This window comes from Dryobates pubescens, chromosome 6 (genome assembly GCF_014839835.1).
Source record: "Dryobates pubescens isolate bDryPub1 chromosome 6, bDryPub1.pri, whole genome shotgun sequence".
In the NCBI taxonomy this organism is placed as follows: domain Eukaryota; kingdom Metazoa; phylum Chordata; class Aves; order Piciformes; family Picidae; genus Dryobates; species Dryobates pubescens.
In genome coordinates this window covers 34,651,767-34,674,684 of record NC_071617.1, presented here as the reverse complement: position 1 = coordinate 34,674,684, position 22,918 = coordinate 34,651,767, and the positions used below count along the sequence as shown (strand labels likewise).

Genomic DNA, 22,918 nt, shown 5'->3' with positions numbered 1-22,918 from the left:
GCTCTGAGGGTATGTAAAAGAACAAAGGTCACACCTAGTAGATGTCAGGTGCACATCTTGGTTGTTAACAAAAAGCATGTTTTTTTGATGAATTTTTTTATTAAAGTCATAGCAGCTAAAATTTGTGATACTAACCTAAGATCTTCAAAATCAGGTATTTGTTAGCAGTTAATATCTTAAATTTATATTTTGGATTCTAAAAGACACCAGCTCCCCCCCCCCATGCCATACAATAGATCTTGTCTGTGTCCAAAAACTATACCTTCTCCCTTAATTTTGAGTCTTTGTTCTTCATCTGGAGGTTTGGGTGGGGGCCATGCAGAAGGAATTCTTCTGGGAAAGCTTCCTTCAATGTAATCTGATGAATGTGTGGGTTGGCTAACTGCAGCCCAAGTATAAAGCTGGTCTTGCTGTGGTTATTAAAAGAAAAGAAAAAAAAAAAGAGAAAAGAAAAATATTGAGAATTTCATATAGCAAGATAAGCTCCAAATAATACAGATTTTGTTTCTGATACAAATAGTTCAATATCCACTGCTGTACCAAGGCAGATTCTTTATATGCTCTTCATCTCCTGACAAAGACTTAATATAAATCTATATTAAAAGACTTCAGTGTTTCAGTTTTTGAATTACCTCTATTAACAATAGAAAATCTAATCTCTTAGTTATTTACAGCACAACAAAATGCTAGAATACAGTTCAGCACTTTCCTTTTGAGAATGAGGAACTCTTTGTCACTTCTTTCCTTAGAGAGATAACAGGTTCTATCCATCATGACTGTACTTTTTTTACATATTGTGAGCTTATAGGTCAGGGGAAAAAAAAAAACATTTCAGTCTGCACTCCATTTAATATTTCTACATCAAATACAGAAGCAAGGAAAAGAAACAGAATTATTTTCTCCCCATCCCTCCCCCCCGCCAAAAAAAAAAAAGTCCACAAAAAACCCAACCAAATGAAAAAAAATCCAAGAGCTAAAAGAATTATCACTCCTCTGGGCTCAAATCTGATTATATCTTTATCACTCAACAGCTTTGAGTTTGATTCACTTATTAAAAGTAGGAGACATCCAGGCAGATGAGAGCTAGGGCAAAGATGCTTTAAGACATCAGAAAGGTTTTAGATGATGACAGTTCAAGTAGTTATTCTTGTGACTCCCAGTAGGCATCCATATGTGTATCTTGTGATTAAATATTTATAACATTGTAAACTCCATAGGGATCAATCATAGTAACTGCATGAGTAACCAGAGAAGTGATGTGGAAATATGCAATTATACTACAAAACTGATGCAGGTAGAGTCATATCATATGGTAATATCTTCTTACCAAAGTCATGTTCATTACACCTTATTCATGCTATTAATAGCTCAAGTAAATAATTGGTGGTTTATAGTGTTGCATTGAATATATCATATTCTAGTTGGTTTTTTTTTTTTTTGGTTTTTTTTTTTTTATACAGATATCACACATTAAATAGACATGCATCTGTAAGAGCAAATAATTTAAGGCTTTTTTGGGGGTATAATCACTAGTCCATGTGCCTAAGCTTCGGCTCTAGAAATGAATTGCAGTAAGAACTACAATATTTAATTGAGAAGTTAGAATAGACAAATACTGGTTACAAAGTAAAAAGGTTTTTTTTACAGAGGGTATGTCAGTCAGGATCAAAGGCAGCACATTAGATATTTCCAGCACAAAGGACATGGCAAAGATCCAGTCATGCACATGGACTTTAGATTTTTATATAAAGGTAAGAATACGGGACAGAAAGGTTAATAAATAAATAAAATCATTAAATCATGGGCTGTATGTGGTCCTGAAAAATATGTTCCTTGAAAAGCCTATCCTTTTCCTATTGCTATGCTACTACATGTGAACATGCAAACAGGCTTGATTAATGAAGTTCTTTGAGTAAGTTAATGTTTTCCCTTTGTGTAATTTCATTTTTTAAGAGGATCCATATTTTTGGGTTTCTGTCTAGTTTCCAATACTGTGGAAGTAAAAAGGATGTGATCATATTGTGTAATGAAAAAGCACTACATTTTGCTTTTTGTCTTGTTTCTACGCCATCGAAATCTCAAAGACACAGATAAAAATAAGATTAAAAAGAAGCCATCAAGCAAACCAGAAAAACATTGGTTTTGCCCACTCTTCTAACTTACAGCATCCAGGGAATGGAGGGAACAACAAGCTCTACAGGGGGTTACACAGGTAAGCATAGTCAAATTTTCAACTGGATTACAAGTAGGGTTATAAAGCACTAAAACAGAAGACAACAGGCTGTAGATAATACTGACATAGAACAAATGAGGAAGACAAATGGTTAAACTGTTCCTGAACATGGTATTTCACCACGTCAGCTCCTGAAAGACATAGTACAATCATTTAACAATAAAGTTTTGAAGTATGATTAGCCTACATGAATTAATATATCTGTATTTTAAAAAATCATGATGTGTCTCAGAATTATTGTACAGATGGGATGATGCATTATGAGAGTAATATAATACATGAAGCACCTATGGTTTTGCTGATAGAATTTATGGAATATGAACTATTAACCGTTATTAAAACGGACATCATGCAACTTCACAACAGACTCCAAATCCAGTGTGTGAGATTTACAAATATACAAATGTGTATTTGTTGTTTGTTTGGTTGGTTTGGTTTTGGTTTGTTGTTGTGGGTTTGTTTTGGGGTTTTTTGGTGTTGTTTTATTTGTTTGTTCTGGGATTCTTTTCAGTCACTGTTCAACATAGAGAAGGATAGAGGAATAGACTTGTCATGTAATAGAAATCTACAAAGATAAATAGAAACTTGCAAAAGTTCCTTGAAGGGACTTGCACTAGAGCCAAAATGTATCCGTGCTCAACTTATAAATAGGGTGTTTAACAACTACTACATTATGTACAAATTTAAAAACTTAATTAAAAAAAGAAAAGTGGAAAAGTCTCAGGACAGAACAGTAGAAGGTCTGGACTTCAAAATGATAGTCAATAAACTATCCTAAAGATGTAAAAGGATTAAGCCTGTCTCTCCTTTTCTGCCCTTCAAAATAAATGATCAGTTTGAAAGTTCTAATTTCTACATGTCCTACTGTTCAAGATCAAATTCTCTATCTTGTGTCTTCAGCTCCTTGTCACTTAATATATTAACCCATCTAATTTCTCCTTTTCCAAATCTGATAGTACCAGAAATGTGTATGATTACTAGAACATTTTGAAGAAATATGTAGCCAATTATATATTTAAGTACAAGTAAAAGAAACAAATTAATTTTTTAAAAAAATCATATTTCTCTTTATTCTCACCCACATACCTGGATTGCCACATCAAACTTCTTCCCCTTTAATCTTTTCATTTCAGACGCAATTTTTACTAGGTATCATTTTAAGTACAACCAATGAATACTCTTACCTTGATCAAGCCTGGAATGTATCTATATTTTGCACTTCATCTTGCTCAGATGTTTAAAGCGCTTCTTTTTTTGAGGGGGGGAAAAATAATGATCCCTGTTTTAGTTATTCAGGCTCATGTCTGGGCAGAAATTGAAAGCTTAAAGCTGTTTGAGTCCAGCACACCAAACATGATGTCAAGATGAGTTTTCATTTCCACACATCCTTACACAGCACTTTCCTCTGGTTCTTAAAACTGCAGGGCATTTGTGCATGGGCAAGGCAAACTGCCTGCAGGATCTGATGATACCTAATCAATAGACATTTTGCCACTTATGGGTGATGGTGTTTAGAGTTACAGAGAGTTAGGTCTATAGTTTAATTTGCTCTCTTCCCAGCCAGCTCTCAGTAGGCACAGAGAATGGCTTTTTGTTACAAATATTCATTCTCAGGTACCACAGTATTAAGTTTCAGGTACAGGTTATATTAAATATTAATAACATTTTATCATTGCTTGAGCTAAAGATATGCTTTCCTGCTAATCTTTAAAGATGCAAGCCAATGCTGTAAGATATTCAAAGTGGGAGCCTCAAGCAAATTACATATAGAAAGAGGCAGGCAGACTCAGAACTAGAGTCATGAGCTAGACTTGCAAACATCAGAAAGCATAATACCAAATCTTGGGCTTTCAGAAAAGAGGTCACATGTTTTTCACACAGAGAGACTAGGTTTTTTCCAAAGGCCAAAGTCTGAATTACAGATTACTATATCCCCCACTGCAGGAATGTAATGTGCAATTTTGAACTTGTGCTTTTAGAAGCTGTATTGCTCCTGGAGATACACAGGTAATATGACCTTCTATTCAATACCACTTCTGGTTTTAGTCAACTTTATCTGCTTCCAGTTAGCCATTGTAAGAAATGCTTAAGAGAGGTACAAGCAATAAACTTATACAACTGTCAAAACTGGCTGCAAAAGCATAAATCAGCAATGTGAAAAATCAAGGGGGAAAATCTGAACAGAAGTATTTTGACAGTTTTCAAGGGAAAAAAAAAAAGTGCAGTCAGATCATGTATGGCGAGATAGGAAGTGTGGGACAGTACAGAAGTACACTGCTGTTAGGAATAGCATCTGCTCTTCAGCCCAGCACATAAGGGGAAGCACATTAGCAGTTCATATACACTTACTCACGCTAATGAACTGGTGCTAAATTCCTTGATGGCTCCTGTGTTAATCCAGGATGGAATCAGGTCCTGTCTTGCAGAGCATTTATTTTCAAACAAAGAATTGAGCATTTTTGCACTAGAACCCCAAATACGCAAATTTATTCTGGAGAGGGGAGGACAGGAGGGTTGGCATATCCACAGGCAGGTACAAATAGGCTAGGTGTAAAGACATAAAGACAGAGTGGTAGTTACAAGAGGGTTGCTACTCATCAAATTCAGTCTGGATGTGGACAGCCTTCCAATGGGAAGAGTGAAGAATGGAAAAAGCATAACTGTATTTAAGATGGAACTAAATAAATTTTTTGGAGCTACATTTTATGGTACTTGCAATAAGCAAGGTCCAGACTACATGACTGGTGTTTTCCAGACAGAGAGCTCCAAAGAGTTTTCACATTTTTATGTACAACTACTTGTCTTTTAAACTGCTTCAGATGCATGAAAGAGATATTTTTTTCCAATTCAGGAAGTTGTACACAACCTCTAAAAATCAAAGAAAGCCAACTGCGTGTTCTCACTGCATATAAATACTTAATTGGACAAGCAAGGTTTCGGTTGGAGGAATTAGAGACAGGCTACTCAAAATGCTCTTATCAGCAGGAGACTGCTTTATTTTAAGCAGCTTTTAAAATAAAGAGATCGATACTATCAAGAACAGGGAAAGTGATTTATTTTTGATGATTGCTTCAGTAACAAAGCTCTGTATGACCACTGACAAAATCAGTGATTAAATGTAACACTTAGCTTGTACCTTTGGCTGTACTAGTGAGCACAGATGTCTTCCAAGGCTGAAAAACAGCAAGTCAGTCAAAATATTGTAATATATGTCTGAAGTAACACTTTATCCTCATGAATTAAATGTTATGGTTGTGCATTGTACTTCAGTAATTTGTAATTTTTTTCGGAAAATTAATTTTAGAACACTTCAATTATCAAAACCCCATTCACAGCCTTACAGAATAGTAGAAGTAGGAAGGGACCTCTGAAGATCATCTAGTCAAATACCCCTGCTAAAAGAGCACCTGACCAGATAGGTTTTAAATAATTCCAGAGAAGTCAGCTCCACAACCTCTCTGGGAAACTTGTTCTAGCACTCTTGTCACCCTCACAGTAAAGAAGTTTTTCCTTTGATTCAGATGGAACTCCTCATGTTCCAGTTTGTGCCTGTTGCCTCCTGTCTTGTCAGTGGGCACCACCAAAAAGTCATTCCTCATAAGAAAGATATTCCATTTCTCTAATCATCTTCATAGCACTCCACTGGACTCTCTCCAGTTCCTTGAACTATTTCTTTCCCATTAAATGACTTCAACCTCTCGAACAAAACTCGTTTATCCCATCAAACTTTGCTCAGGGTTAAATGTCATATCCTGGGTATATGACAGGCTAACAGAGTCAATAGTCCTGTATTTAGGCCCTCAATGCAAAAGACAATCAGGAAACTAAATTTCAAATTTCCACATCTGTTCTCATTCTGTTACAAAGTTATTGTTTTGGTTTTTATATTCTCCAATAAATTCTACAAATAATATAACTAAATAGTTTGAACTAGGAAACTTATGACAAACTTTCTTTGGAAAAGGAAAGAAAGGGTAGCCTTCTATACAGAATACAGAATTAACCAGGTTGGAAAAGACATTCAAGATCATCAAGTCCAACCTATCACCCAGCACCATGTAGTCAACTAAACCATGGCATTATGTGCCTCATCCACTCTTATTTTAAGCACTTCAAGGAATGGTGACTCCACCACCTCCCTGGGCAGCCCATTCTAATGGTCAAGCACTCTTTTTTGTGAAGAATTTCTTTCTAACATCCAGCCTAAACCTCCTCTGGCAAATCTTGAGACTGTGTCCCCTTGTATCACAGGTTGCCTGAGAAAAGAGACCAATCCCTCACCTGGCTACAACCACCCTTCAGGTAATTGTAGACAGCAATAAGGTCTCCCCTGAGCCTCTTCTCCAGGCTAAGCAACCCCAGCTCCCTCAGACTCTCCTCACAGGGCTTGTGCTCCAAACCCCTCACCAGCTTTGTTGCCCTTCTCTGGACACATTCCAGCAACTCAACATCTTTCTTGAATTGAGGGGCCCAGAACTGGACACAGTACTCAAGGTGTGACCTAACCAGTGCTGAGTACAGGGGCAGAATGACTTCCCTGCTCCTGCTGGCCACACTATTCCTGAACAGGCCAGGATGCCATTTGCCTTCTTGGCCACCTGGACACACTGCTGGAACAGAAGAATCCCAAGATCTAGCTTCATTACACGTCCTACTTGAGCTCCCATTTAGATCACATCCCAAAGCCACTAGGGGATACAATCAGGTAGCCTTTCTCCTTCATTTTTCTCCAGAAAATTTAAGATGAGGTGTAAAGAGCTAAATTGTTCCAAGAAACAATTTCTTGTCTCAGCCTTGTTCCAAGAAACAGTCAAACAGGATGCCTCGTCCTAAACTTCGATCTGAACTTATCTCTGCAGCTGTGGTGGGTTAACACCCATTCTGAAAAAACAGGGTGGAGGGCTTGTGAGTGCTTTGCCCTCCCTGCAGGGCATTTTCCCCCTGGGAAACTGAGTCTGTTCCACTCCCCGCTCCCTGCCCAGCTAGGGTATAAAAGGGAGAGCATTTGAGTCATTAGTTCCTTTTTGGCTCCTGCCTCTCCTGGACAAGAGCTACTGCAACTGCCTTCGTCCTCCTCAGCCACGTAGTCGGGCCTGATCCTTCTCCCTGCTGCCTCTGCGCCTCTTCAGAGAGAGACTGGTTTTGTATTCTTGGGGGTTTTTTGTGTGTTTGTTTTGTTTTGTTTTTTTTTTTTCTTTCCCCCTCCCATCCATCCTTGTTCCTTGCCCTTGTGAACCTTACCTGTTATTGTTATACATATATATTGTTTAAAGAAAACTCTTTACCTCTCTAATTCCAAGCCAACTCCAAATTATTTCTTGGTGGATTTGCTCCTTCCCTTTCCCTTTTTTTTTTCCCTCTCTGTTGGGAGGGAGGAGGGGAGGAGTGGGGGAGGTATTCTCAGCCTTGCCCCCCCATCTGAGCTCTTAACTCCCAGTTAAGGCTCAAACCACTACAGCAGCTATGAGGATTGTGTACCTGACAAGTTGCTGTGAAAGCCACAGTTCACTGAGCCAGTTCCTGAAGTATACTGTGCAAATCTCATGGAATGTGTCAGGGGTCTTCAGGTGGGAAGACCCCTCCCCACAAATTGCTATCACAGGCACAGTTTGGAGCTACACATTGCACAGAAAACGACAGAATGGCACTTGGGCAAGAAGCTATGGCAAACAGATAAGGAAGTGAGAATGCATAAAAGATTGGAAAATTATAAAATTGGGAGAGCAGCTCCTGGACATTTGGAGCTCCCCCACTGCTTGAAGTCTTCAGGATTGGTGAAACATAGCTAGTCCCCAGTGGTGACTATCCCTTGGTTTATTGACTATTCTTTGCTTTTCCTCCTTTCCTACACATCTAACTTTTCTCTTTGCACATAGAAGTGAAAGTATGATTAAAGCATCTTTCTTAACCAGCAACTTGGTTCTGTCTTGGTTTCATTCAGAGGATCCTTAGAAGAACCTTCTGTCCTATGACAGCAGGTTGAGAAATGAGGCAAGATCCATCATTAGTTGTTTTTACACAGTTCTGCAAGAAGTTAAATTCTGAAAAATTTAAATTAAAAAAAAAAAGAACAAAACAAATCAGCTTCATTAGAAACTTCTTTTCACCTCTGTTCCATTAGTAAAGGTGATTATTACTACTGCATGAATTTTTGTGAAGGTGATTATTACTAACGCATAAATTTCCTCTTGAAAATAGAGATGTGCAATGTACACAGATACATCTCTCATTATATTCTCAGTTCCAAGCTAGAAGGAAGACATTGTGTCATGGCTGCCATTTTTAAGAACATGAACTAATGTACAAAAAGTCATAAAACGTAGTGATCTTGAGGTGACCACCACCTTCACGCCATGCACAATGATTCCAAAAAGTTTAAACAGGTGGTGTGACTTTAACATCCAGTATGTGCCTCTTGAATCAGTTTTGCAACACAGCAAACACATAATGTTCTCTGCAAAAAGAAGCATGAAAACCTAGCAACATCCTACATGCAATATTCCTCAATTGAAAGCCTGTACAGTAGTATCATCACAAGGAAGTGGTAAAATAAAAAGAAATAAAAAAGAAGGCTAGAAGACTGCAGGACCACACCAAACAACTATAAAATAAATATACAATGAAAATACATTTAAAAAAAAAAAGAGAGAGAGAGAGGAATTCTTCAGCCTAATGATTGTCCAGCTGTTTCCATTTTAATACTCTCAGGAATATTCAGACTTGCTCACACAGAAGGCAAAGTGTCACAAAGTAGGATTGGTTAGTGGAAAAGGAAGGCTTTAGTTTAGCCAAACTCAACTGCTGTGACAACCTGCGTGAACAATCTGTTTTCTCTGCTTTAGTCCATAATTTTCACTTTGCTTGTAAAGTCTTATTCCCCACTGACATCCACTGTATTGCTGTGACAAATTTCCTAAGATGGGAGTACATACAGTCTCACACATTTTATTCCAGAGCATTGAAAATATGCTTGAAGAAATGATGCATTGACAGCTTTATGCAGCACTTTGCAAGAGGATTTCTCCTAGCGGAAGGCAATTCTTGAGACAGTTGCTCTTTGGAAGCCAGCCAGTGTTATTTTGGCTCTCTGATTTCTGAGAGTGAAGCCTGTCTGCAATCCATTTAACAACTAATTTTCAAGACTGGTGTGAACAGTGCAAAAGTTAAAAATAAGTGAAATCATCACGTTACTGATGACTCCTGCATCTTACCTGCAAAGTCCCACCATATGGTACCATCCATCCATAAAAACAGCAGTGTCTTTATTGCTTTAAAAAGCTTTTACATCACCACAGGTGGCCAGGAAATAATAGGAAAAGAGCCATTTTTACAGCATTTCCCATTTATGCTAACTGACTCTCTGCTTCCTTGTGGAAGTGTTATTTCAGAAATGGAAGACGACCAAGTCAGGCATCATGACTACAAATCGCACAAGGAACAATCACCATCCCAAACTGTTAAACATACCTTTCCATAAATTCGCATCGTATAACAGTAAAGAATATAACCATTGAGCTTTTCCACTGTAAAACATGCTGAAATAATTTATAAACGTTGAAGGTATTACAAGCAGTAGTCAACACAGTAACAACATTAGAAAAAAAAAAATTAAAAAGAACTATCCCAACCCAATAAAGTGATATCAGAAATAATGACTAAAGTTTATTATGCATTTCAGACACATATGGAAGAAGATAATACTAATTAGTGTCACCTTAAAGTAGTTGTTGAACCCTCCAGCGTGCAGTAGAGACTAAGTTTCTCAAACCAATTTTATGGTATGGATACCAAAGTATGCTCAATTTTCTTCTCAAAAGAACTTTCAATATGACAATAGAAATATTTTATCACAAATGAATTTCAGTTCTTGGGTGTTTTAAGAGAATTTGAGTTGTAAACCTAATGTTCAGAAACAGCACTCAAAAGTACTTGGAAAGCTTGTCAGAAGGGGGTGAGGGGGAAGGCAGGAATCTGCAAAGAAAGGGTCCATGGCTTAACATTGTAGTGTGAACTGCAAAGTGTGAAATTGGAAGTCACAGAGACTAGACATCCACAAGTTGTAGTAGTTGCAACTGCTGAATGAAATACAAGCACCAAGTACAGTCAATATTACTTAATAGCACTATGAAGGTAAATAAAGTTTTCTTACATTGACTGGCAATTGCCACCTGCTTCTGTTGGTATATGAGCAGTTTAAACTCTAATGAAAGATGATCATCTTTCCAAGCCTATCAATCTTCTAGCTTCTGTGATACATCATTAGCAGAGGAAACAGCAGATAAAATCTCTGCCTACTGAGAATTGTGATCCTCTGACAGGTGGCTGCAAAACTGCCTGTGACCACATTCTTGCCAAAGATGCACTATTTAGTCAACTCAGCCTTGTGTTTTACTCTAAAAAGGTAATATGCTAAAAAGCCTAGAACTACACATTCACTACAGAAATGATGTTATTTAATTCCATAACAGAGTCATTTGGGACTGGCAGAGTTTTTCACAAAGTATTCATTTCTTACATATTAGTCAGTCAGATGGTATTTTGTTTTAATCTGAAACTTCAGAAGTTCTCTTGAACAAGTCACTATTGGTGAAAAGGAACAAAATGTTGAAGGCAAGTAGGCAATAGTTGTTCAAAAGGTAACCAGTTTGTCAGAAAATACTCTTTGAATAAGCCTTTGCTATTTTATCTTTCACATTTACTTGCTTGGTCATTCAAAGCAAATTTGATTTTTAATTTTTATCTTATGAAATGCTAGTGGAAGAATGAGAGACTGTAAAGAGAGTCTGACAAGTAAGAAGTCATGACATCCACGAGGCAATAATTAGCTGCCTCTCCAGGAGATGAGAAAGTAACAAACAATGCGTTGTATTTCTAGACAGCAAATTTGCCATGGTATGTTTACTTCCTAAGATACTCTTTAGATTGTAAGACTAGGGAAGAGGACCCACAGTGAAAATTTCCAACTCCTTCCCATCAGCAAGCATCGTAAAAATTCTAACCCTGTCTACTTCTTACTTTTAAAGCTTTGTTCAACTTTTAGTTTTCAGAGCTAATTTTTTATTCTGGGTTTCTGCCACAATCTGTTTCAAAAGAAGGAACTGATAAAATAGGTCAAATGATAAAAATGCAGAAGTTTTCTCGTAAGTACCTCAAACATTTTAAAAGTTTCTATTCTTTGAGCTATGACTTGGAATTTGATGGGAAAAGTCAGAGATACTGCACACACCATTTCCAATCATCATTAAACCTGTAAAAAAATCTGACCAAGTTAAAGGCCTGTGAAAACTGGATACTATCCTCAGCATAAATGTGATGACAGCCACTAGTTCTCTGAAGATTGATGCTTTCATTGGTTATTGGTCCTTCATGTGTGCCATAAACTAGCAAAGGAACAAACAACATGTCCACAAAGCATAACCTACATCAGAAATACAAGTGCTAAGAATTTAATTTAAACTAGCTTCCAGAAGCCATTATAATACTAGCCCAGGAAAAGAAGAGCTGTGAAAGTTGTCTTTACACTTAATACGTTGCCTAGTTGCAGTCAAACAATGTGGAAGAGAAAGAAGCAGGATCCAGTGAGAGAAGAGGTTGCATAAAATTATTTAAACTGATGAGGGAGAGGCCAACACTGAAGCCTGGAATATCTTGTAAGAAATAGAAAAACCAGATCTCTTGTGTGTTACTGACAAAACAGACATCAGGTTTGTATATATGATTGTAAGACAGGGAGAACTCAGCATTAGCCATGTTAAATTAATTAAATTCACTGGAGAACTTCCATGAAAGGAGATCTGAGTGAGAGAATAGGACTGTTAAATAGTCTGTTTATATTCATCTCAAGCCATGAGCAACAGATCATAGCATGGACAAAACTCACTGAATTGTTATACCTAACATCTTTAAAAAACACAAAGCCTGTTGGACCACACTTAAGCAAAAGGGGAATAATGGATTTTATTTAACATAAAAATAATAAGTTAAACCTCAGAAATGGGATCAGTCACAATAGGAGAAAAGAGAGGATTCAAGGAAAGATTTCAATGGAAAGAATGTTGACAATTCCAGGGGGGGGTGGGGGTGGGTGTACAAAGCTAATGGAGTGAAATAAAAAGCTTTATAAGACCCAGACTAAGTAAAAAATCAGAACAGTCAAGTACATCACATCACAGAACAAACAAGCATCAGAGCTGGAAGTAGGAGAAAGGACAAGAAAGTTGCAGATAAACCTGTCTGGGACCTAGACAGAGTTGCAAGAGCTTTGCTGGTGGCAGTTTCAGTTGAGTGTAAAGGGTTAGAGGAACTACTGAATGATTTTGTAGATAAGATAGGTAGTCTAGAAAAGCCTCTTTGTTTTAAGAATTCATTGGACAAATTTATTCTACCTATTTTCTCTTCACTGGTTGTGTGAAATAGTTCTTGACAAAAGATGAAAAAGATCGAAAGAGTTAAAAAGACTGATGTTATCTCATGTCTATGCCAATCATTTTTTGAGTATTTCTATCCAAGCTTCAGCTTGACCTGTCGAATAGGGATGATAACTGTTCCAGTAAGTTATTAATTAGATTTAATATTTGCACATTATTTTGAAGTTAATAAGTCAATAGAAAAAAACCTGATTATCTTCGGTCACATAAATCAATACAAATAAATGTCAAAGATAAAACTTAATGACAAAGATCATAAAAATAAGCAGACTGTAAAACTTTATGGGTTGTACAGTATCATACAATAGAAAGACAATCTAATGTTGAATTCATTATCCAAGAGGAAGGAAAAGTATGTTAAGTGATGTTGACACAATGGTTTTGTAACTCTATGCAAACACCACCAATAAAACATTCTGACCAGATATCCCAAAGGCACAGATACCACTGCAGCTGGAATGCCAGCAAATCTGCACAGATCCCTCCACTATTTTGTATCAAAAGTCTTTTCGGGGGAAAAAAAAAAAAATTATCTAGTGCAGGCATCACATTTGGATTCTGTAAAGTTTCATGACATGCTGTTTTCTGTTGTTCCTTTAATTTATATTTTTGGTGAAGCAGCTACAGGATTGAAATGTTAGTAGTCCTATAAAGAACTTTGCTTCAAAGAAATAGACTTAATGAAAGCAACAGATAAAAACCACTATAGAAGACTAAGATACAAGTTTAAAAGTTAAGAAATTAAACCTTTTAAAATGTTTCAGTACTTACATCAAATGTGGGTGTGCTTTGCTGAGCACTCTGATTACATGGTTCTCTGAAGCAGTCAGTGAATGGAAGCAAAAGACCCATTGCAATAATGCGAGAACATAGCTTTTCTGCTTCTTCTTGTGGTGCATTTTCCTGCTGGCTGAAGAGCTTTTCCAGCAGAGTTCGTCCTGTCAAGGTGATGAAACAGATCCATAAGAATTTGTAGCTGTCTACAGAACACAGATTAAGGCACTGCAATACATATAGAAAGCCTCAACTATTAGAAATTTAAAACATGAAATTAAAAAAATAAAAATCTTTGACAGCTGTATCTCATAAGCCTTTAATATAAAATGTTATTATATAATATTTTGAATGGTTATGTACCTAAATAAGATATTTGAAAAAAGTACACATTGCGTTGACTGCACTGGGGAGTAGGAATGAAAAGCATGAGATGCTATTGTAACATCAATCTCTTTCTGCTTTATATTACACAATTCTCCTGATGGGAAAACTGACATACTATTGAGAAAATACGTTTTTAACAAGGGTGTCACAGCAAATTATTACAGAATCAAGTCTCCCAAATCTTGGAACGAGTCTTTGTTTTTTGAATGATAAAATGATGATAATTTTTAAGAAGTTGTGCTCTATTTCTTTGCAGAAACTCTTAATAAAAGAATAACAGCAAAAAGCAGAATAATAGCCAAAAGCTCCAATATGTATAGTGTTTAAAATGGCATTTAATTGCAGAGTGCTCCAAACTAAAATGCATTGCCACAAGAAGCTGTTCAGAGAAGTAAAACTTTTTAAGAGCAAGAAGAGACTTATTCCTATTGTTGGGTTAGATTTTGTGATCAAGGTTTTTTCTTCATTATCTCACCAGAGCATGAAAGAAGGAATAAGTTATAAACATCTGGATGAAATTTAAAAAGGATATTGAAGTGATGTATAGCCCAAAGTTTCTGGGTTTTGTTTGTTTTTTAATTCATAGAATCATAGATTAGTTTGAGTTGGAAGGGACCTCCAAGTATCATCTAGTCAAATACAGACTAAAATAAACAATACAATAAAATGTTAGAAGTTATTTCTAAGATTTTGCTCCCTACATCTAAAGATCTGATAATTTTCAATGATTAGTCCAAGTTGCCTAGCTTTTTATATAGGCACAATACAGCCCATTCAAGTGGATAAACTTATACAAGTTTTGTTATTTCCTGATTTTCCTCTGTTCCTTGATTTTACTACCTATAGAATGATGCTAACATAAAACTCTTATTCAACATATCCGTCTATTTAGCTAAAGATACAGTTTGGTTGTTAAATTTTCAGAATCATTCATTAATTTGAGACAGGCTTTCTTACTTGTGTTAAAAATCACGACCCTTATCCATCAATTTACCCACATCTGTAGCAACACACAGCAATCTCCTTTGTGAAGAAAAGCAACGATATGAAACTGTGGAGGTGAAGTGTAGATAGTGAGCTGTCTGCTAACAGGTGGTTTTGTGAATTGTTTTAGTGATTTTTCTTTTGGGGTAGTGGCTGCTAATGCTTAGCGGTGCTGTAAAAGATAACTAAAAATAAACTGCCCTAGCTACTGCCCCCTCTTATGCAACTAATGGAGTTCCCTAGCTAGAAATACTGAGTTCTATAAATACTGAGTTCAAACTATATAAGCAAGTTTTAGAGGCGAGGCAGGGGGTGGTGGTGGAAATGTACAAAACTGTCCTCACACTGGCACCAGAGAACCAATAGGAAGCATCTCTGTGGTAACGCACGTCATGTTACCATAGTATCACCTTATGTCACTGAGTAAAGAATCACAGAATCACAGACACTGCAAGTACTCAGGATGGATGGGGAAGTTAAGGCTCTAAAGTGCACAGAAGGAAACATCAAAATTAAAAAGAACAAACACCACAGGAAGAGCACTCTGAACACACAAACACACACACACAGAGGATTATGCAAGAAAACCACACATTTTTTTCTGCTATGTTCACTATTCAATCTTTTGAATGTCAGACTTGATATATCTATTTTTCTGTCTGGATGTTTCAACATGTAAATAATCTTCTTATGTTTACACGGGCTGCCCCTGCACAGCCAGAAGCAGAACTTTAACCTGATTAACAGATGTAAAATCTGCAAATAGAAAATGAGCCCTTTGTTTATCTTAATCTATCCATTAATTTGGTAATTTTTATAGCATTTCTTCATATTCTTGCTCGAGATTGAATACTTAGTTCAGAATCTTAGCTGTCATTCAGTTTCAGTTTAATTTGTGCAGTTGTTATTGCTTAGTCATTAAGCATTGTCTAAACATTTTATATTGTCTGAATACTAAAGTAAGCATATATGTTTTGAAAGACTGTAAAGAACTTAATTTGTCTCACTCTTCTCTGCATTATTTGTATAGTTTTGTCCATCTGAACCTGAAGTGTTCTCTCCAATGTATTGGTAGTTTTGGAATAAACAGGGTAGTAAAATATTTACTTCTATTACCTGTAGGTTTTTAATCTAAAATAATAAGTTGCTTAACTCTAGTATTATTAATCTGTCATTTGAATCAAATATGTATAGAATAATAAATAAAAGTTCTCAACATATGAGTAATAATATTTAGATGAAACTGTGCTCTAACGTAGCTTGCTATGAGGATCTGAGAGCACAGAAATCTGAGTGACAGAAATACATTTTGCCAGTTCAGTTAGCACATTTTACCATATGCAAGCTGAAAACAGTTCATTTTTCTGTGCATAAAGAAATAACTGAACTGTAAACAGCTATGAAAAACATCTTTGTATCAACAATGAAGGAGTTACACATTTAGAACATATACTAGGCAGAATGTTAAGCCACTGAAGTTTTGATAAGCCCTAGCTCGTTAGGTCATCAAATTCAGTGGTCATTACATAAGTTAGAACCACCCATCAAATATAAAAAGTAGCCAAAGTTATTGAAAGGACAATATAAATTTTCCTTAAAGTGGAGTGAGAAGGTAAAAAAACCCAAAAAAACCACAAACAGCAACTAAATAAAATGTACCAACACTTGAGAATGACACTCCTTTCCTTGAGACACCACCAACCATACTGCACTGTCCAATGGAGTCACAGAATCATAGAAGGGTCTGGGTTGGAAGGGACCTCCAAAAGGTCATCTAGTCCAACTCCCTCTGCAGTAAGCAGGGGCATCCTCAGCTAGGTCAGGCTGCTCAGAGCCCTGTTGAGTATCACCTTGAATATCTCCAGGGATGGGACCCCAACCACCTCCCTGGGCAACCTGTTCCAGTGTTCCACCATGCTCATGGTAAAAAACTTGTTCCTAGCATCCAATCTAAATCCGCTCTTCTCCAGTTTGAAGTCATTGCCCCTTGCCTTATCACCACAGGCTTTTGTAAACAGTCTCTCTCCATCCTTCTTGGAGGCCCCCTTTAGGTACTGGAAGGTCGTTATTAAGTCTCCCCAGAGACTTCTCCTCTCCAGGCTGAACAGCCCCAGCTGCCTCAGCTTGTCCTCATGGCAGAGGTGCTCCAACCCCCTGATCATTTTCATGGCCCTTCTCCAGATCCACTCCATAAGGTCCACATCCCTCCTGTGCAGAATGCTCCAGACTTGAACACAGTACTCCAGGTAAGGTCTCACCAGAGCAGAATAAAGTGGCAAAATCACCTCACTCAATCTGCTGGCTGCTCATCTTTTGATGCAGCCTAGGATGGGTTTAATGTTTCCTTTCTTCCAGTTAGCGGGGACTTCACCTGACTGCCAGGACTTTTCAAATATCATGGCAAATAGCTTGACAAGAAATTACTGGAGTACTGTATTTCCCGACAGATGAAATTATTTTATATGGAAGAAAAACCTTTGAAAGGCACTGTTCACCAAGTAGTTCCACCCTCATTAAGGGCATGTGATATGTCTTTCACCTAATTTCAGTTTTTACTACAATGGAAGCAGTCAAGCTCTGAATTCCTCCACAATTTATGGAGGCTGGTTCTTCGCCTGCCCCTGCCTCACTGCCCTCTGACCCTGCCTGTTCCTGTACTGATGTCAAAGCAAAAGATGTTTGTGAAGCACCAAGAATAACATTTATGATTTTGATTCATGGTAAGATAAAGATTATATTTTTGTTTAGGTACTGCAAAATACCTCATCACTGGACATTGCAGGCTTTGAACTACTTCTGTTTGAAACAAGAAATGGTTCTCCAGCACTTTATCTGCACTACACATACTTGGAATTAATTCAAATTAAAAGTACTTTGTCTATATGCATGAAATTGACTGTTCAATGCTAAGCCCTGAATCTGTCTGTTAATCCATAAAACTATAACCACAGCCATATTTAATATTTAGGCTAAATTCCAGGCAGCTACATCTGCAAGATTGAGCTACAATTTTTCATCTTTGATTTATAAATGAAATGCAGGGAAAAAAAAAAACAAACCAAGAAACCAACATTCCTCAACCATCATTAATTTCCTTATATTTGCAACTCACCTACAAGAGGTGAATATGGTTGCAAATAACCTGGAATAATGAAATTATTTCATAATTATTAAATTGTCAGATTGTTTATGCTACCATTAAAATGCAATGATAAGTAACTTTCTTTGCATGTCATGAAAATAGTAAAGAATAAAGGTCTCTCAAATCTCCTTATTTTCCCCTAAAACATTAAATTCTCATTTTTTAATATGTTAAAAAACCTTTTCTTCCCAGAAAGCTAATGAAATTCCTGAAGTCTATTCTTATATTTTCCCTAAGTATTAATTTGGTGAGAGATGGAATGCATAAGAAGTTTTGAATTAGAGAAGAACTGCAGTTAGGTATGAGCTTTAGATCAAATCTTGCCAAAACCCTTCAGCATATAATATGAACATGAGATCATAAGTTATTTTTCAGCAGCTCAGAATGACTTACTAAATCCCAAAAGACTTTGTTTTTTGTTTTGGTGGTTTGGTTTTTTTCCTTGCAAATGATTACACCATTAACTAACTGAAAGAATGGAAACATGAAGTTAAGTTTGGCAGTATCAGATACTCTGGTCTTCCATGGATATTTTATAATATGTTTACTGCCATGGCTCAGTTTAAGTCTTCTGGCTCAGCTTCCAAATTCCACATTCTCCACTTCCATGACATTGGCCACTTCCTCCCACTCCCATAAAGATGAAACACTATGATTTTTTTCACCCCTGTATGACAAAGATTACAGGTCTTCATCTCACCCCTATGACCAAGATGTGAATAAGACTATTCACCAAAACCGTATCTGTAGAACACATGAGCAGTTCCCTGCACAATGTAAATTCACAGGTTATAGTATGGTTTTCATTCACATGATCATCCTTTTTGAGGAATGCGAATAATTGTATTCTTGAATGATCATTTTCAACTTTAGATTTACAACAATCATACTTACTCAAATGCAAGGTGGGGGAAAAAGAAACCTATCCCCCAAAAAAGTCATTCTACAAACATTATTTCATATAATAATGGAACACTGTAAAATATTAACTATGTGGGGTGTGTACATACACATAGGTATACACACAGTATACTACACTATACTTTCATATAGTATGAAAGTATAGTATATATATATATATATATATAGTATATATATATGTATATATATATACATATATATATGTATATATATATATATATATATGTGTATATATATATATATATATATAGTATATATAGTATACTTTCATATAGTATGAAAGTACTTTCATATAGTATGAAAGTATCACTCAGTATCACCCTGACATGGCCACAGATTCTTCCTTGGCCTGGAGAGATGTATGTTTGTGTGTATTACGCCTACTTCCATATGGCAACAGCTGCTACAGACCTTGGCCATCAGTACTGATAATCCGAACCACTTTGTCATGACCTGAGCAGTGAATCACTTTGGATGGGAGAGCTTGCCTATTTTAGAAGGAAGCACAGTAGTCTATCACAACTTTCATATATTCCTATACAATATAATGAACATATTGCTGGGTTTGTATTTGCTTAATTATTGAGAGGAAGAAGAGGCATGAATTGAAGTGAAAACCAAGAAAGCTACAGCAGTCACAGCCATACTGAAAAAAAACCCACAACACAGACATGAATGCACTAAGGCACTGCACTAGAGCAGAGCTTGCAGTAATGTTTGCCTGAGGATTATGCTGCTATAACCTCACATTCATCTTTAAAGATAGGTCTGCTATCCTCCTTACCCTATATTTGCAAAAGCCTTGGAGCACAGCTGTCAGTGAGCACAAGTAGAGACTAATGATCAAAATGAATTGTAGTGCAAAATCTCCACCTTCTGCCAGTCTCCCCACAATTCTCTCTTTGAACAGACAGAGCACTAAATTACACTTTCACCATTAGCACAGTAGCTGCATCAGCACATTTTAACCTACACAGACTGGAGACAGACTTATTTTTTTTCCTAATTTTCCTAACATTTATTTTTTTCCTAATGCAGTCAACCCCTAGTATAACACCAGTCCTGAATGCCCTGTTCAGTCACATTGAGGGTTACCTTGGCTCAAGCATGTTCTGCATACATCCTCAAGAGCTGAAATCCACTTGCCTTCTTTTCCCCAGTTTACTCCTTTTTTCCCCTCTTTACTGAGATCAGAAATGCTCACACAGCAAATAGATTTCATAAGCTTTGAAGCCCAAAGTATCATAGGCCTTGTTCTATTTTTGGAAGACAGTAGAATGGAGAATAAGGAAAAGGAAGAAAAAGTGGACAAAATGGTGAATTTCTATTTAGAATGTTTCCTATTAGTCATGCAAAATACAAAAAGAGAATTGTAGGATTCCAAGTATGAATATAATTCTATAAATTCAAAACAAGAACAGAAGGGAAAAAAGAAAAGACAATTCCTACAGCATTCAAGAGTCAGGAAATACTCTGCTTCAAGTATACTGATGCTCCATAGAAGTTTAAATCATACCTTGTTTAGAATTTTTTTTGGTGCCTTTTTCTACACATACTACTGTTAAGGTCACAGGTAAGACAGGCCTCAATCTTCCGGCCAAAAGCCTGAATAACGCAGCACCAAACATTTCCCAGAATGCCAGAAGATAAGAAACATGTCCAAGAGACAGAACTACTGCAAAGATTTCCGTATTTGTAGATAAACTATTAATTGCAACTGCATGCAATTCCTTAAATACTTTGCAGTACAATTTTTTCTTATTCATTATATTCTCCCAAGCTACACAGCAAAAGCTTGCTGAACCATTTCCTAGGGGCAAAAGCAAACACACTTCACTTTCACCTTTCTGCTGTTTAATGTATTTTCTCAAAAATACAAAGCAATGAATGACTAAAATTTCACTTCAAGGACTAAGACTATTACATTTCTTCAAAATTTCTCTTTCATTTCATAATAATTCCAAATTTCAAGTTTTTTAGATAATCTGTACCACTCAACCTAGGCAGGATGTGTGACATGTCACCACTGAGAAAGAATTTCAAAGGTGCACATGGAATATGGGGAATGAAACACAATAAGAAATTGCCATCTCCTCTTCTTTTCAAATAACAAGCTTGCATCCCACATAAATGCAGATTAAATATGCCTTTGGGCTAAAATGTAACAAATTAATTTACTCCCTTGCTTGCCTGATGGCTGACCTGGGAGATTACACGCAATATTCCAAGATTAGATTGTTCTTTTCACTGCAGAATTTCTAATACTCTTCTGATTTTGATTGGGAAATTGTTCCAGATCTCTCATCCTGTGAGGCTTTTTTGGATTTTGTTGGGTTGGTTTTGCTTTCCTGAGACTATGTGACAGTTTTCTCACAGACTATTACATAAAATATGGGAAATCCACCAAACAACAGGCCTGCACAAGTAACATGCTTCCTTAAAAAAACAAAAGGGAAAAAATATTCCAATCCTTCTATTCTGAATAAACATAAAATATGTCACAAGTTTGATTTCCAGACAACATAAACCTTAAAAATATCAAACTCTCTCAAGGTGTTGGATTATGTAGAAATTGTTATAATTCTGTCATAAAGATATTTCCCATTTTTCTTCTTACCAGTGTAATAGCTAATATCTGTATGCACTGCTTGTATGTAAATATGTTTCTAAGGGAAAAACCCCAGAGGTTCTACATTGATTTGTTTATATATTTGTAGAGTATATTATATTATCAATATTATATATAAATTTTATATATATATATACACACACGCTTATATTTTAGTATTTCTAATATAACTAAATTTAGGGATGCGGAAAAATGCCTGAAGAGATTATCCTTTCTTCTCTGACATTCTGTCTCCAGATTTCCTAGCTCTGTTCACATGCTTGGCATGAACAGAACCCAAATATCATCTTAAATTCAGAGGTCATAAGCAGAAAGTCTGTCTAAACAGCAGAATTAATAAAAAGATATCTCAGCACTGTGTCCCCTTGCTCCTCCAGTTTCTGTGTCTGCCTAGACACAGTTCAATAAAATTTCAAAGTCAGAAATATATATATTTATTAGATTCCAGTAAATGATGTTTTGATTGATGGATTGATAACATACATAGGCTCATCAACTAGAATAAAACTATCAATTACTAATTTCATATCTGCCAGTCCTGTGCCTGATTATCACAGTAAACACTGTACCTTATTTTGGCAAGATGTCTGAATCTCTTGGCATCTCATTCTCCCTCCTTTTACACCACCTTGTCGAATAGTATAGAACAGAATAGAACAAAACCAAACCAGGTTGGAGGAGACCTTCAAGATCATCGTGTCCAACACCACCTGATCAACTAAACCATGCAACCAAGCACCCTGTCAAGTCTCCTCCTGAACACCTCCAGTGATGGTGACTCCACCACCTCCTCAGGCAGCCCATTCCAATTTAGCACCCTTCTTGACTGTAAAATGTTTCCATGAAAACTCTTGACTGCTCTAAGTTGGAATCACAGTATATCAACCTCTGTGCAACTCAAAGTTAAAAAGAAAAAAAAAGTTACTTGCTTATTTTTTACCCCACAATTGTCACTGATCATTTAAACAGTTGTCAGATTGTGCAAGATGACATGAATAATGATATCATTGAGATTTCAACTCATTGAGCTGGAAAAAGCAGTTACAGAATCACATACTGCTAAGAGTTTCCAGGGTTCAAGACATTCAAAAGAAAAAAGCCAAGGAATACATGTGTGCATGCTCCCTTTTTGAAGCAAAGGCACAATCTGTTGCTGGCAAGAGAATCCTGCTGCTGCCCTTGGGGCCACCATGGTGCACACAGAGCAACTTTGCACCTCAGAAAAACATCCATTGAATTCTTCCTCCTGAAGCAGAAGTCCAGAAAATTTTCAAAATGGGATCTTCCAAAACTAAAGGCAGCAAGGAAACATCCCAGCCTTTATGAAGTAAAAAGTCACCCCAGAAAGGATGTTATAGACTAATAGTTTTCAACAAACCCTCATCGCCCCCAGTGCAGACCTACTCATCTTTCTCATAATT

At 36.6% G+C, this 22,918-nt stretch overlaps 1 protein-coding gene across 2 annotated transcripts in view; it reads right to left on the bottom strand.

Annotated features, from left to right (window-relative positions):
- FMN2 (formin 2) overlaps nt 1-22,918 on the bottom strand; it is a 163,755-nt gene that overhangs the window by 129,992 nt on the left and 10,845 nt on the right. For both annotated transcript variants that reach the window (XM_054162300.1, XM_054162301.1), the window contains exons 2-3: nt 13,432-13,598; nt 263-410 (exon numbers count right to left, since the gene is read on the bottom strand). In XM_054162300.1, the coding sequence (XP_054018275.1) occupies nt 263-410; nt 13,432-13,598 (315 nt within the window). The remainder of the gene's footprint in view (nt 1-262; nt 411-13,431; nt 13,599-22,918) is intronic.